This window comes from Coregonus clupeaformis, chromosome 13 (assembly GCF_020615455.1).
Source record: "Coregonus clupeaformis isolate EN_2021a chromosome 13, ASM2061545v1, whole genome shotgun sequence".
In the NCBI taxonomy this organism is placed as follows: Eukaryota; Metazoa; Chordata; class Actinopteri; order Salmoniformes; family Salmonidae; genus Coregonus; species Coregonus clupeaformis.
Window position 1 is genome coordinate 54,223,682 of NC_059204.1, and position 12,616 is coordinate 54,236,297.

At 43.5% G+C, this 12,616-nt stretch overlaps 2 protein-coding genes across 2 annotated transcripts in view; one reads left to right on the forward strand and one right to left on the reverse strand.

Annotated features, from left to right (window-relative positions):
- Nucleotides 1-205: 205 nt before the first annotated feature.
- Nucleotides 206-3,677, reverse strand: LOC121580286 (beta-crystallin A1-like). The gene is made up of 5 exons (XM_041895345.2): nt 3,628-3,677; nt 2,552-2,746; nt 2,142-2,283; nt 1,581-1,723; nt 206-859 (listed from the first exon to the last, which is right to left on the reverse strand). Exons 2-5 carry the CDS (start codon nt 2,725-2,727, stop codon nt 712-714), a joined length of 609 nt encoding a protein of 202 aa, XP_041751279.1. The 5' UTR covers nt 2,728-2,746; nt 3,628-3,677; the 3' UTR covers nt 206-711.
- A 6,066-nt stretch (nt 3,678-9,743) lies between these two features.
- The window catches only part of LOC121580287 (protein unc-119 homolog A-like), a 47,007-nt gene continuing 44,134 nt past the window's right edge, over nt 9,744-12,616 (forward strand). Inside the window, exon 1 of the mRNA XM_041895346.2 lies at nt 9,744-10,083. Within this exon, the coding sequence (XP_041751280.1) occupies nt 9,795-10,083 (289 nt within the window). The 5' untranslated portion in view covers nt 9,744-9,794. The remainder of the gene's footprint in view (nt 10,084-12,616) is intronic.

Sequence of the window (12,616 nt, forward strand, 5' to 3'; positions counted from 1 at the left end):
TGTGCAGTTCCCCCCAGTTACCTGCAAGCAGGTGAATTAATCAGTGCCATATGCTCTATAAACTCTGTTTATCACGGGACTATATTCCCATGTCAAGCCTCATCTGTATCCCTCCTCTCTCCCCCATATTTGTGTGTGTGTGTGGATGTGGGTGGGAAGTGCAGGACAGGACAAACACAGTTACACAACTACATGCCAGTCAGTCTTGTTATTCTCTCTTTCTTTAGCCCATTCTCTTTATTCATCAGTCAATGTTTACCATCCAACCACAGTGACAGGCAATAGTGATGATGAGGATGGTGATGAAGAAGAAGAAGATGCCGATGATAATGACGATGTCGTGGACGAAGAGGAGCAAAAAGTTCAGAGGTGTTGTCACCGTTCTGCGGAGGAGTCGAGGATTCATTACTCTTTCTCTCAGCTGTGTCATTCCCTCTATCTGTCTTTCCTCCCTTCAATTCGTTCTTCCTTTCATGATGCTTTAAAAAAAACATGTGTTGTGAACATGTGACGTCGCCGGTAAGCACCTGAGGCCCGGCCCGTGATCCTGCCTGGACTAGCTGGACCAGCGGAATTGGGATGGGCAAGGGAGAGGAGGCGGAGCAGGAGGAGGAGAGGGGGGAGAAGAGAGGGAGGAGGAGTAGGAAGTAGAAGAAGAGGGGGGGGGGAGAGGAGGAGTAGAGGAGGAGGGATGAAGAAGGTGTTTCCTGCTCAGTGCTGAATCCTCCTGATGGACTGGATCTGAGGGGTCTGAGCGTGGGAGCCAAACTCACGGTAACACTTGTACTCTCCTCCGTGGCAGTCGCACTCCATGATGTACTGGTGGCCACGGTAGCCGGGGAACTGGTAGCACACGAAGCTACAGGGAGAGAAGAGAGCAGGCCATTCAGATACACTGTTACTGTGAGTTGAGTCGGAGTGGGCCAATGGGAATGAGGGTGAGGATCAACTTGGCAATAGGACGGAGTAGTGCAGGCAATATAAGTGCAAAAATCAGTACAGTGTAGTGTAGTATTGGAGTGGCAGCTTCAGGTTTGCAATTATATAATTATAGAGTAGAGGTTAGCCAGCTGCAGTAGTGTAGTAGTAGTAGTAGTAGTAGTAGTAGTAGTAGTAGTAGTAGTAGTAGTAGTAGTAGTAGTAGTAGTAGTAGTAGTAGTAGTAGTAGAAGTAGAAGAAGAAGAAGAAGAAGAAGAAGAAGAAGAAGAAGAAGAAGAAGAAGAAGAAGAAGAAGAAGAAGAAGAAGAAGAAGAAGAAGAAGAAGAAGAAGAAGAAGAAGAAGAAGAAGAAGAAGAAGAAGAAGAAGAAGAAGTTATTAGTAGTAGTAGAGATTGGCCAATGCCGGTAATGTACAGTAGAAGCAGTCAATATTAGCAGTAGAGATTGGTCTGAGTCAGTAGTGTAGTAGTAGTAGTAGTAGTACAAGTAGTAGTAGAGTAGTAGTAGTATTTCAGTTGTAGTTAAAGCTGATAGAGTAGATGGTTTGGGAGCAGTTGTGTACTTGTAGTAGTAGCAGAAATAGCAGTGGTAGTATATTTAGTGTGAAGTGGCAGTGTCCCTGTCAAGGCATTAGTACTTACGCTCCGCTCTGGATGTGCATGGATCCAACCTCGTTGTTGAACCAGCCCATGGCCTGCAGGGAGGGGTAGTCATCACACATCTCAAACTGGCGACCAATCATGTTCTCCTTCTCATAGATGGTCATACGGGACTCCTTGTGGCTCTGAGAGAGAGCGAGAGAGAGCGAGAGAGAGAGAGAGAGAGAGAGAGAGAGAGAGAGAGAGAGAGAGAGAGATGGAGAGAGAGAGAGATACATTTTAACCAGCAGTTTACATTATTGTAGTATTTCATGTTTTGTTATTGATAATTGAACATATCATAAGGTTATACAATATTATGCAATGTAAATATAATCTGGTAACCTTGGCATGATAATTTCATAGGATGTTATGTTGTCTTGAGTTGTTATAGTAAAGGTAATGCAGTGTGATTTGATGTGTTGTTGATAATGTTGCCAAAATAATGTGATGATCCATGATAATGTGGAGTGGGATGGGATAGTATTGTGTGTTTTAATATTCCCTATATAGTGTACTACTTTAGGGAATAGGGTGCCATTTGGAATGCATCCAAGGACTCACAGCGGAGCAGATGGGTCTGAAGGAGATCATCCTCTCAATGCGGTAGGAGTTGCTGCCGCTGTAGGCCTCGAAACGGGGGTAGTCTCCCTTCTCCAGGACAAACTGCTGGCCAAAGAAACTGGAGTGCTCATAACCCACCCAGCTAGACGGAGGCAAAAGGAGGGATGCATGGAGGGAATGAGGGAGGGAGAGAACAGGAGATGGAAAGAGGGAGATAGTGAAGGAGAGAGATGTAATGAGAGAGAGAAAGAAAGGAAAAAAGGAGAGAAATGACAGAAGAGAAAAAAGGAGGGAGAGAGAGAGATTAGTCAGTGCCCAGTGTAATAATGGCTGACATTGGCTCATGTTAGCCTGCTGGAAAACCTCCTCTAAGACTTCCATGTTTTGGGAAAAGTTTTGGGAATACTTACGCTCCACACTCGACCTTAAGGGAGCGGATGTTCTCCATGCCACACTCCATGATGTTCTGGCAGCAGGCGGTGAACTCCATACGCTTTCCCTGGAAGTACTCCTGGTCGTACACGGTGATCTTCCATGGGCCCATGGGCATGGGGTTCACAGGGTTCATGGGGTTGGTCAGAGCCATTATGTCCTTCTGTATCTGGCTGATATGGAGAGAGAGATAGGAGGGAGGGAGACAGAGGGATATATAAATCATTCAGTTCATTCTTGACCAAAACATTTTTTATGTCTACACCAAGAAATCCCACCCCGCCTTGAAGCTGCCAGTGAATGGCCCATAGCCTCTTGTCCCCTGACCTGTAGCTACAGAACAACACAGTTCAATGAACCGTGAGGTAACGCTTCAGACAGACGTGTGCAGGACGCCTGACCAGCTCTATTCACCAGGCTCTCCCTGTTAATCTGCTGCTCTACCAAAGCCCTGGTAAACTCTTTTAAACAAACAGAGTGATCTATGCATGATACCTCTCCACTGAAGCTCCCTGTCATTATAGCCTCAATGGTTCTCAGACTATTCTATAGCATTCCACCTAAACTGAAGCCTTTCAAATAATAGTATTCTAATCCTCCAAACAAGATAAAACAAAACAAAAACAAATCCTGCTACTAACAAGTATTCAGTGACAACTCCCAGTCGCCACCCACCACTGGTTCCAGACCCATCATTTGGGAAACATTACCCTATGTCCCCTGCTTTAATAGCCCTGTGAAGTTCTATCACACAGACAAATAGAAGTCTATGGGCCGGATTCCGGGACCCAGATCAAGCCTTAAGCCTAACGTCCTAAACAAAAACAAAACATGCTCAATGGAGAATCTCCAATAAAATAACTTTATAGTTCATCACTATTTGATAAACATAAAGCTATTTGCCAAGGCCAATCAGACCTACCTAAACAGATAGGACTATATTACATATGTTAGATAAATATAAAGCTATGTGCCCATCAGTTAAGACCTATCTAAACATAGGAATAATTTACATCTATTAGATAAACATGAAGCTATCTGCCTGCAGACCTACCTAAAACGTAAGCTGTGTGTTTCGCAGGGTTCCACTGAGCGGTCTGCCAGGGAGGTGTGTGTGTGGGTATATATACACACACCTTCAGGGCTAGGGGTCGGCCACACCCACTTCACTGTCAGCACTTTGCTTTGGGATCCATTGTTACTGGGCCTGAGCCTGCCTGAGATGGCAGGCGCATACACACACACACACACACACACACACACACACACACACACACACACACACACACACACACACACACACACACACACACACACACACACACACACACACACACACACACACACACACACACACACACACACACACCACAGACAGACAGACAGACAGACAGACAGACAGACAGACAGACAGACAGACAGACAGACAGACAGACAGACAGACAAATAATGAATGCACGTCTTTACATTGGCCCGTGTATACGTAGCATGGGTTAATTTTTGTATGTATGGACATGTGCGCGCATACACACACACACACACACACACACACACACACACACACACACACACACACACACACACACACACACACACACACACACATTTGCTCACAGAGAGAAATCTACTGTTCACGCAGGAGCACAGACATACAGAGACACAGACACACCAACATAGACAGATAAACAGAATTCACACCCTGTACATATGGTAAAACAAGCACAACTACTGTATACGATATAATTCAGCAATAAGACCCAAGGGGGTGTTGTATATTTAAGCAATAAGGCACGAGGGGGTGTGGTATACGGCCAATATACCACGGCTAAGGGAAGTTCTTCAGCTCGACGCAACGTGGAGTGCCTGGATAAAGCCTTTAGCCGTGGTATATTGCCGTGGTATACAGACATACTATAAACTATTTCAAAATGTAGTTCATCATCGCTTACAGTACATCGGTGCATTTACTTAGAAGGACAGACAAGTGTACATACACAAGCATGTAGACAAAAACAAAACATATCAAGGAATTAATGATGGGTAATAAGTGATAAGCAGTAATGGGGCAGTCACTACCATCATGGGACTTTTATTAATTGTTTTATTCAGTGTTGTTACAGCATTCAACCCACATAAAGTAAAGTGCATTAATGTAAAAAATATATAATAACCAAAAAACAAAATAAAACGTGATATTTGTTTTAGAATGGAACCAAAACAAAATCGACCTCAAAAAGCACTAATTGCTCAGCACTACAAGATTCTTCCTAGATATGTTTTGTTTTTGTCTACATGCTTGTGTATGTACACTTGTCTGTCCTTCTAAGTAAATGCACCTGCTGTAAGCGATGATGAATCGCATCTTGAAATAGTTTATAGTATGCCTGAGGCAGAGCAATTTTCCATTTCAGCTCCTTTTCCTTTAGTTTTTTTTTTACAATGAATCTAAATTAACAGGAATTGTGGCGCTGCCATTATTTCCATGTACAGTACAGTATACTGCCCGTCCATACGCAGCCAGGGCAGGCACGCTCTGTCTGGTACAATGGAAGAGCAGAAAAATGCTATTCTAACTCTCTATGTGTTTAATTGTGCTGCTAAAGCAAATAATTAGAGACAGAACAAAACGGCATCGAAAGAAACTGGTGTGGCTCTACAATGCTAAACAGAGGCTACGGCCATCCATCCACTCCACTCCTCTCTCCTCAGCAAACAATGAACATGTAGGGAACAGCTTACTGAGGTCAGCACATTGCCCAGGCCTCTTTCTGTGTGTGTGTGTGTGTGTGTGTTTCTCAGTGAATGTGAGAGTATGCATATGTTTTGGATGTTTTTGTGTGGAGGGGCTCTGCTCCTAGTATGTGTATAAATCAATGTGTGTGTGTGTGTGTGTGACACCATTAGCATTCATTCCTGTGTGTGTGTGTGTGTGTGTGTGTGTTTCTGCTGATGATAGCAGCAGCCCAGACGTGACAAAGAGACAAGCACAGTCAGCAAGCCTATGGCAGGAGCTCTCTGTGACCATGTATACTCTACCGTATACAGACATTCAACACACACACGTTATGTTCTTCTATCCTCGTGGGGACCTAAAATGAATTTCCATTCAAAATCCTATTTTCCCTAACCCTTAACCCTAAACCTAACCCATACCATAACCCTAACCCTAACCTTAACCCTAACACCTAACCCCTAACCCTAACCCAAACCCTAAACCTAACCCTAACCACTAACCCCTTACCCTAATTGTAACCCTAAACCTAACCCCTAAGCTTAAAATAGCCTTTGTCCTCATAAGACGTGGGAAATGTCCCGATGAGGGAGAATTTTCGTTGTTTTACTATCCTTGTGGGGACTTTATGTTCCCACAAGGATAGAACCCCCCCACCAGCACAAGACCTGTGCTAAGGAACATAATAATATGCCATTTAGCAGACGCTTTTATCCAAAGCGACTTACAGTCATGTGTGCATACATTTTTACATATGGGTGGTCCCGGGGTTCGAACCCACTACCCTGGCGTTACAAGCTCCATGCTCTACCAATTGAGCTACAGAGGACCACATCATCACTGTATGTATCATATGAAAATGTACACAAGTTGCTGTTTATTTAGAATGAGTGACGGATTGTTTTGTGACGGATTCTTCTGTCACTGATTTTGGGCTGATGTAAGACAAACATTATTTTGAGTGAAAAAGCTAAACATAATCCACAAAGAAAAGACTGCCAATACTTTTCCACAGTCATGGAGTCTGCCCTTTTCTTTTGCATTGTTCTCTTTCTGTTCTTACACCTTTTGTGGAAACAAACTATGCAAACTTAGCAAAAAAAATTCTGGAAACTGTTTTCAGCCTTGATGACAAACCAAACCATGACAAACAACCTATGCTGAAATGGCCATTGTGACTGGTTCTGGAGTAGAGGCAGCTGGCCTCTAGGGTGCAGCGTTTCCTCATTGATGACCTGACATTCCACAACCTCAGTGAGATTCTACACTGAACAAGAATATAAACGCCTGCAACAATTTCAAAGATTTTACTGAGTTAGAGTTCATATAAGGAAATCAGTCAATTGAGATAAATGTATTATGCCCTAATCTATGTATTTCATATGACTGGGAATACAGATATGCATCTGTTGGTCACATATACCTTAAAAGAAAGTTAAGGGCGTGGATCAGAAAACCAGTCAGTATCTGGTGTTACCACCATTTGCCTCATGCACGTGACACGACAATGGGCCTCAGGATCTCATCATGGTATCTCTGTGCATTCAAATTGCCATCGATAAAATGCAATTGTGTTCGTTGTCCGTAGCTTAAACCTACCCATACCATAACCCCACCGCCACCATGGGGCACTCTGTTCACAACGTAGACATCAGCAAACCACTCGCCCACACAACACCATACTGTACTGCCATCTGCCCGGTACAGTTGAAACCAGGATTCATCTGTGAAGAGCGGCCATCGAAGGTGAGCATTTGCCCACTGAAGTTAGTTACGATGCCGAACTGCAGTCAGATCAAGACCCCACGACGAGCATGCAGATGAGCTTCCCTGAGATGGTTTCTGACAGTTTGTGAAATAAATTCTTCAGTTGTGCAAACCCACAGTTTCATCAGCTGTCCGGGTGGCTGGTCTCAGATGATCCAGCAGTTGAAGAAGCCGGATGTGGAGGTCCTGGGCTGGCGTGGTTATACGTGGTCTGCAGTTGTGAGGCCGGTTGGACGTAATGCCAAATTCTCTAAAACGATGTTGGAGGCGGCTCATGGTAGAGAAATGAACATTACATTATCTGGCAACAGCTCTGGTGGACATTCCTGCAGTCAGTATGCCAATTGCACGCTCCCTCAAAACTTCTGTGGCATTGTGTTGTGTGACAAAACTGCACATTTTAGAGTGGCCTTTTATTGTGCACATGTGTAATGATCGTGCTGTTTAATCAGCTTCTTGATATGCCTCACGTTTCAGGTGAATGGATTATCTTGGCAAAGAAGAAATGCTCACTAACAGGGATGTAAACAAAATTTGTGCACAACATTTGAGAGAAATAAGCTTTTTGTGCATATGGAACATTTCTGGGATGTTTTATTTTAGCTCATGAATCATGGGGCCAACACTTTACATTGCATTTATATTTTTTACATAGCATTTATATTTTTTGTTCAGTGTGCAACAGCTGTAACATTCCAGAATCTGTGTGACATTCCAGAATGTCTGGGATATTCACTGGAAATCTCATGAAGTAGTCTGTATGTCATTGGCCATACTGGTGTGGGCCTGTTTGTTTTTACCCTGGGGTTCATTTCAATAACACTGGCGACGGGTGGCACCCAAATTGGGGAGGACGGGCTCATTTAATGGCTGGAACGGATGTCTAGGCAGCTGCTGTATTGCAGAGGCAAGGAGAGAAGGACACTTCATTAATATGCAACCTATGACCCTAAAGGTAGGAAATAAATGATGTGTAGACTGCTGTCTAGTCCATTGACACTACATGGTCTGGTCAGTACAGGGTAGGGAACTAACAGGCTATATGTTATCCAATGAAATACTAGTCTTGGAAACTCAGACCCTAGGCAAGCCGTAACATTGGTACATTGTGGGAGGCAACACGTATGTCAAGAGAGTAATGAAATACTACTAAGGCATTCAGTGTTGTGGTTACTCAATTGCACTTCAATTGCATTTCCTAATGCATGTGCTGCAAAAAAATGAGATCATCTGGAGAATTATAGACTTCCCCATATGATTAATACAAATCTGTTTGGTCCTCTGCAAACCAATAGGCCTAATTGCCTTCTCTTGAGGGAATCAGAAGGCAGCATCATATCAGCTTTTTGAGTGACATCAAAATTGCCTGGCTACCCAGGCTCCGGCCAAACTCTATGCCATGCCCACGGACATTAGTTTCTTCTCCGCAATGAATCTGTATCTGAGTACTTCCCCGACCTTTCACTGAATGCGAAAAAATGTTGGGCCGTCTGATTGGTCCAGAAACCGATGGGTTGGGCCAGAGCCAGAACACAAGTGGGTAAAGCGGTGGTTTGAAAATGTGTCATTGGCTTTGATACTCTGATTGGTTAGAGATGATCCAATCACTGATTACTTTTTGTACAACACCCCTTGTCACCACAAACAACTTCAATGATGGCAGTCTCAGACTAATTTGTAGCAAACGACACAGCAGCGCAATCATTTAGTGTGAGTCATCAGGCTCACATCAAAACGGACCAGAGGAGTGGTGAAGCCTTAGCACCCAATAGCTGCATTTTATAACCACATCATGTTTGTGGATAAGCTGCAGTTTGAGCATTTGGAGCTCAACCAGGGCTCTAGGTAAGACAGCCTGGTCTCATAGACAAGACGTAACATAGAAAATATAAATCTGTGTGACTTAAATTAGTATGATATGTAACGTTTGGTATGGTTATATTTAAGACAGAAGGTTACTTAAGGCAAAAATGAATGGAGGGTGGTTGGTCGGGGTGGATGGGTAGCCGTATAAAAACGAACGTCTCGCAATCCAAAGGTTGCATGTTTGAATATCATCACGGACAACTTTAGCATTTTAGCTTTTTGCAAATTCGTAACATATTGTACATTTTACAAATTCCTAAGATCTTGTCTGTTTTGCAAATTCGTAACATATACGAATTGTAATTCATAACATATCATACAAAATGGATGATAGACATCCACAAATGAATACATACCATATGAAACGTAACATATCATACTAAATTGAGTATCTCAAATTTACTTACAGAATAATACGAAATGCTCTGAGATCAGGTTGGGTAGGAAAATGATGCAGCCAATTCCTCGAGACCGCTTAAAAAACCATCCACTCACCCTCCTTTTTCAATTAGCTTACGACCAATAGGCATAAAGCTCACTTTGCCTTGGCGTGCCATCTTTACGAGGCAGCGACCGTACCGGAGATGACCCCACCAGAGATCATTTCGGTCATAGGCTACTAGTGTGCTGTTGGCTAGTTCATTCGGTGAGAGAGCAACTACAGCAACATCATCTACTGCACACGCCAGACTTCAACTCTGAAAGAAGAAGGGCTTTGAATTAAGCACGAAGGAGCTACACTGACAGCAGCTGTGCAGCCTTCAGAGAGGGAGGGAGGGAGGGAGAGCAGCAAGGAGGGAGGACGGCTGTTTTTTGTTTCTTGCCCGGGCTTTGAGAAGGGAGAGGAGGGACGGAGAATGAGTTATTCTTGTACCAGCAGTGGCAACAGCCAGGATCCATCAAACGCTGAGAAGTCCGTGGGTAATAATCCCGGCAGTTGCGGTGGCGGAAGAGATACTGGAGGAAGCAGCAGTAACAACACCGATGGCCAGACGAGTCCGAACGCGAACCCAAACCCAACGGCGGCGATGAAAGTAAAAAAAGGCTGCAACTCGACGGACATCCCGGCGACCATGGAGGAGGGACTACTCGCGAACACGGTGATCACTCCCGATGATGTACTGGCCTTGCAGAAGATCACAGAGAGTAAGTTCGATAGTCCACATACCACACTACGCTAACTGATTGACTGGCTGATATGGCTAAAAATAATACTCCCTTAAAACACCATTCATTCATTGAATGACGAGTGACCAGATGAGCATCTCTGGTTAATCGATACATTGTTAACAGCTGATGTTTCACACCATCAAAGACTGGAAACTGGGCGCTATCTAGCTAACAACAAACATTCCCATAACTTAAGAGAACATTCCCTTAAGAGTTTCATTAGGTCATTAACTAACGGTTTCATAGGAATGTTTCCATGATGTGCAAGGAATGTTTCCAAGAGACCATTCCCTTAATGTCAAATAGAACTTACCCAGAACGTGGTTACCATGTTCTCAGAACTTAAGATATTCATGTAATAGGCACGTTTCATGAGAATGTTGCAAGAACATTAATGTGTCCATTTTTCTGTGGGTTAGGAGCAGGGGTAAAAGTAAGACGGTCCGGTACGGCGTCCCGGCAAAATAGATAATTGGGGTATGCCATACCGGTAAAACCACAAATATACACAGAACATGGTTGCCATGTTCTCAGAATATCAGATATTAATGTTCTAGACACGTTTCATGGGAACGTTAAAAGAACATTTGTGTTCCCAAAAAAATCAGTGTAGACGAAGGGGAGGAGACTGGTTGAAGATGCTTTGAGACAATTGAGACATGGATTGTGTATGTGTGCCATTCAGAGGGTGAATGGGCAAGTCAAAAGATTTAAGTACCATCCAACGGGGTATGGTAGTAGGTGCCAGGGCAAGTCAAAAGATTTAAGTACCTTCCAACAGGGTATGGTAGTAGGTGCCAGGCGCACCGGTTTTAGTGTGTCAAGAACTGCAACGCTGCTGGGTTTTTCATGCTCAACAGTTTCCCATGTGTGTCAAGAATGGTCCACCACCCAAAGGACATCCAGCCAACTTGACACAATTAATAAAGGGAAATATATATTTTTTAAAGGATATGTGTATATATATGTATGTATTTAAATGTATGTATGTGTATGTGTATGTGTAAATATATATTTGCGAGAAAAAAACTACATATGGGGGATTGGAAGTGATGCAGACAATTACATTGATGGAAGTTACAATCTATCTGCAATATTAAAGCTGATCCTAATGTTTTGTACACTGTGTATATATTAATGAAATATTAATACATTAATATTAATTAAATTAATTATACAGTGCCTTCGGAAAGTATTCAGACCACTTGACTTTTTCCACATTTTGTTACGTTACAGCCTTATTCTAAAATTGATTAAATTGTTTTTTTCCCTCATCAATCTACACACAATACCGCACAATGACAAAGCAAAAACAGGTTTTTATCAATTTTTACAAATGTATTAAAAGAAAAAAACGTAAATATTACTTTTACATAGGTATTCAGACCGTTTACTCAGTACTTTGTTGAAGCACCTTTGGCAGCGATTACAGCGTTGAGTCTTCTTGGGTATGATGCTACAAGCTTGGCACACCTGTATTTGGGGAGTTTCTCCCATTCTTCTCTGAAGATCCTCTCAAGCTCTGTCAGGATGGATGGGGAGCATTGCTGCACAGCTAATTTCAGGTCTCTCCAGAGATGATCGATCGGGTTCAAGTCTGAGTTCTGGCTGGGCCAGTCAAGGACATTCAGAGACTTGTCCCGAAGTCACTCCTGCGTTGTCTTGGCTGTGTGCTTATGGGTTGTTGTCATGTTGAGGTCCTGAGCGCTCTGGAGCAGGTTTTCATCAAGGATCTCTCTGTACATTGCTCCATTAATCTTTAATCTTTGCCTCAATCCTGACTAGTTTCCCAGTCCCTGCCGCTGAAAAATATCCCCACAGCATGATGCTGCCACCAGCATGCTTTACCGTGGGGATGGTGCCAGGTTTCCTCCAGAAGTGACGCTTGGCATTCAGGCCAAAGAGTTCAATCTTGGTTTCATCAGACCAGAGAATCTTGTTTCTCATGCTCTGAAAGTCCTTTAGGTGCCTTTTGGTAAACTCCAAGCAGGCTGTCATGTCCCTTTTACTGAGCAGTGGCTTCCATCTGGCCACTCTACCATAAAAGCCTGATTGGTGGAGTGCTGCAGAGATGGTTGTCTTCTGGAAGTTTCTCCCATCTCCACAGAGGAACTCTGGAGCTCTGTCAGAGTGACCATTGGGTTCTTGGTCACCTCCCTGACCAAGGCTCTTCTCCCCCGATTGCTCTGTTAGACCGGGCGGCCAGCTCTAGGAAGAGTCTTGGTGGTTCCAAACTTCTTCCATTTAAGAATGATGGAGGCCACTGAGTTCTTGGGGACCTTCAATGCTGGTACCCTTCCCCAGATCTGTGCCTCGACACAATCCTGTCTCGGAGCTCTACGGACAATTCTTTCAACCTCATGGCTTGATTTTTGCTCTGACATGCGCTGTCAACTGTGGGACCTTATATAGACAGGTGTGTGCCTTTCTAAATCATGTCCAATCAATATAAATTACCACAGGTGGACTCCAATCAAGTTGTAGAAACATCTCAAGGATGATCAATGGA

What these genes read in the sequence shown, in the direction of transcription:
- LOC121580286 (XM_041895345.2), bottom strand. Translation starts at nt 2,727, where the DNA reads ATGGCTCTGACCAACCCCATGAACCCTGTGAACCCCATGCCCATGGGC. An exon ending in TCAGACCCATCTGCTCCGCT is followed by an intron (nt 1,724 to 2,141) that starts GTGAGTCCTTGG and finishes GCTCTCTCTCAG; the next exon opens with AGCCACAAGGAGTCCCGTAT. An exon ending in ATGCACATCCAGAGCGGAGC is followed by an intron (nt 860 to 1,580) that starts GTAAGTACTAAT and finishes CTCTCCCTGTAG; the next exon opens with CTTCGTGTGCTACCAGTTCC.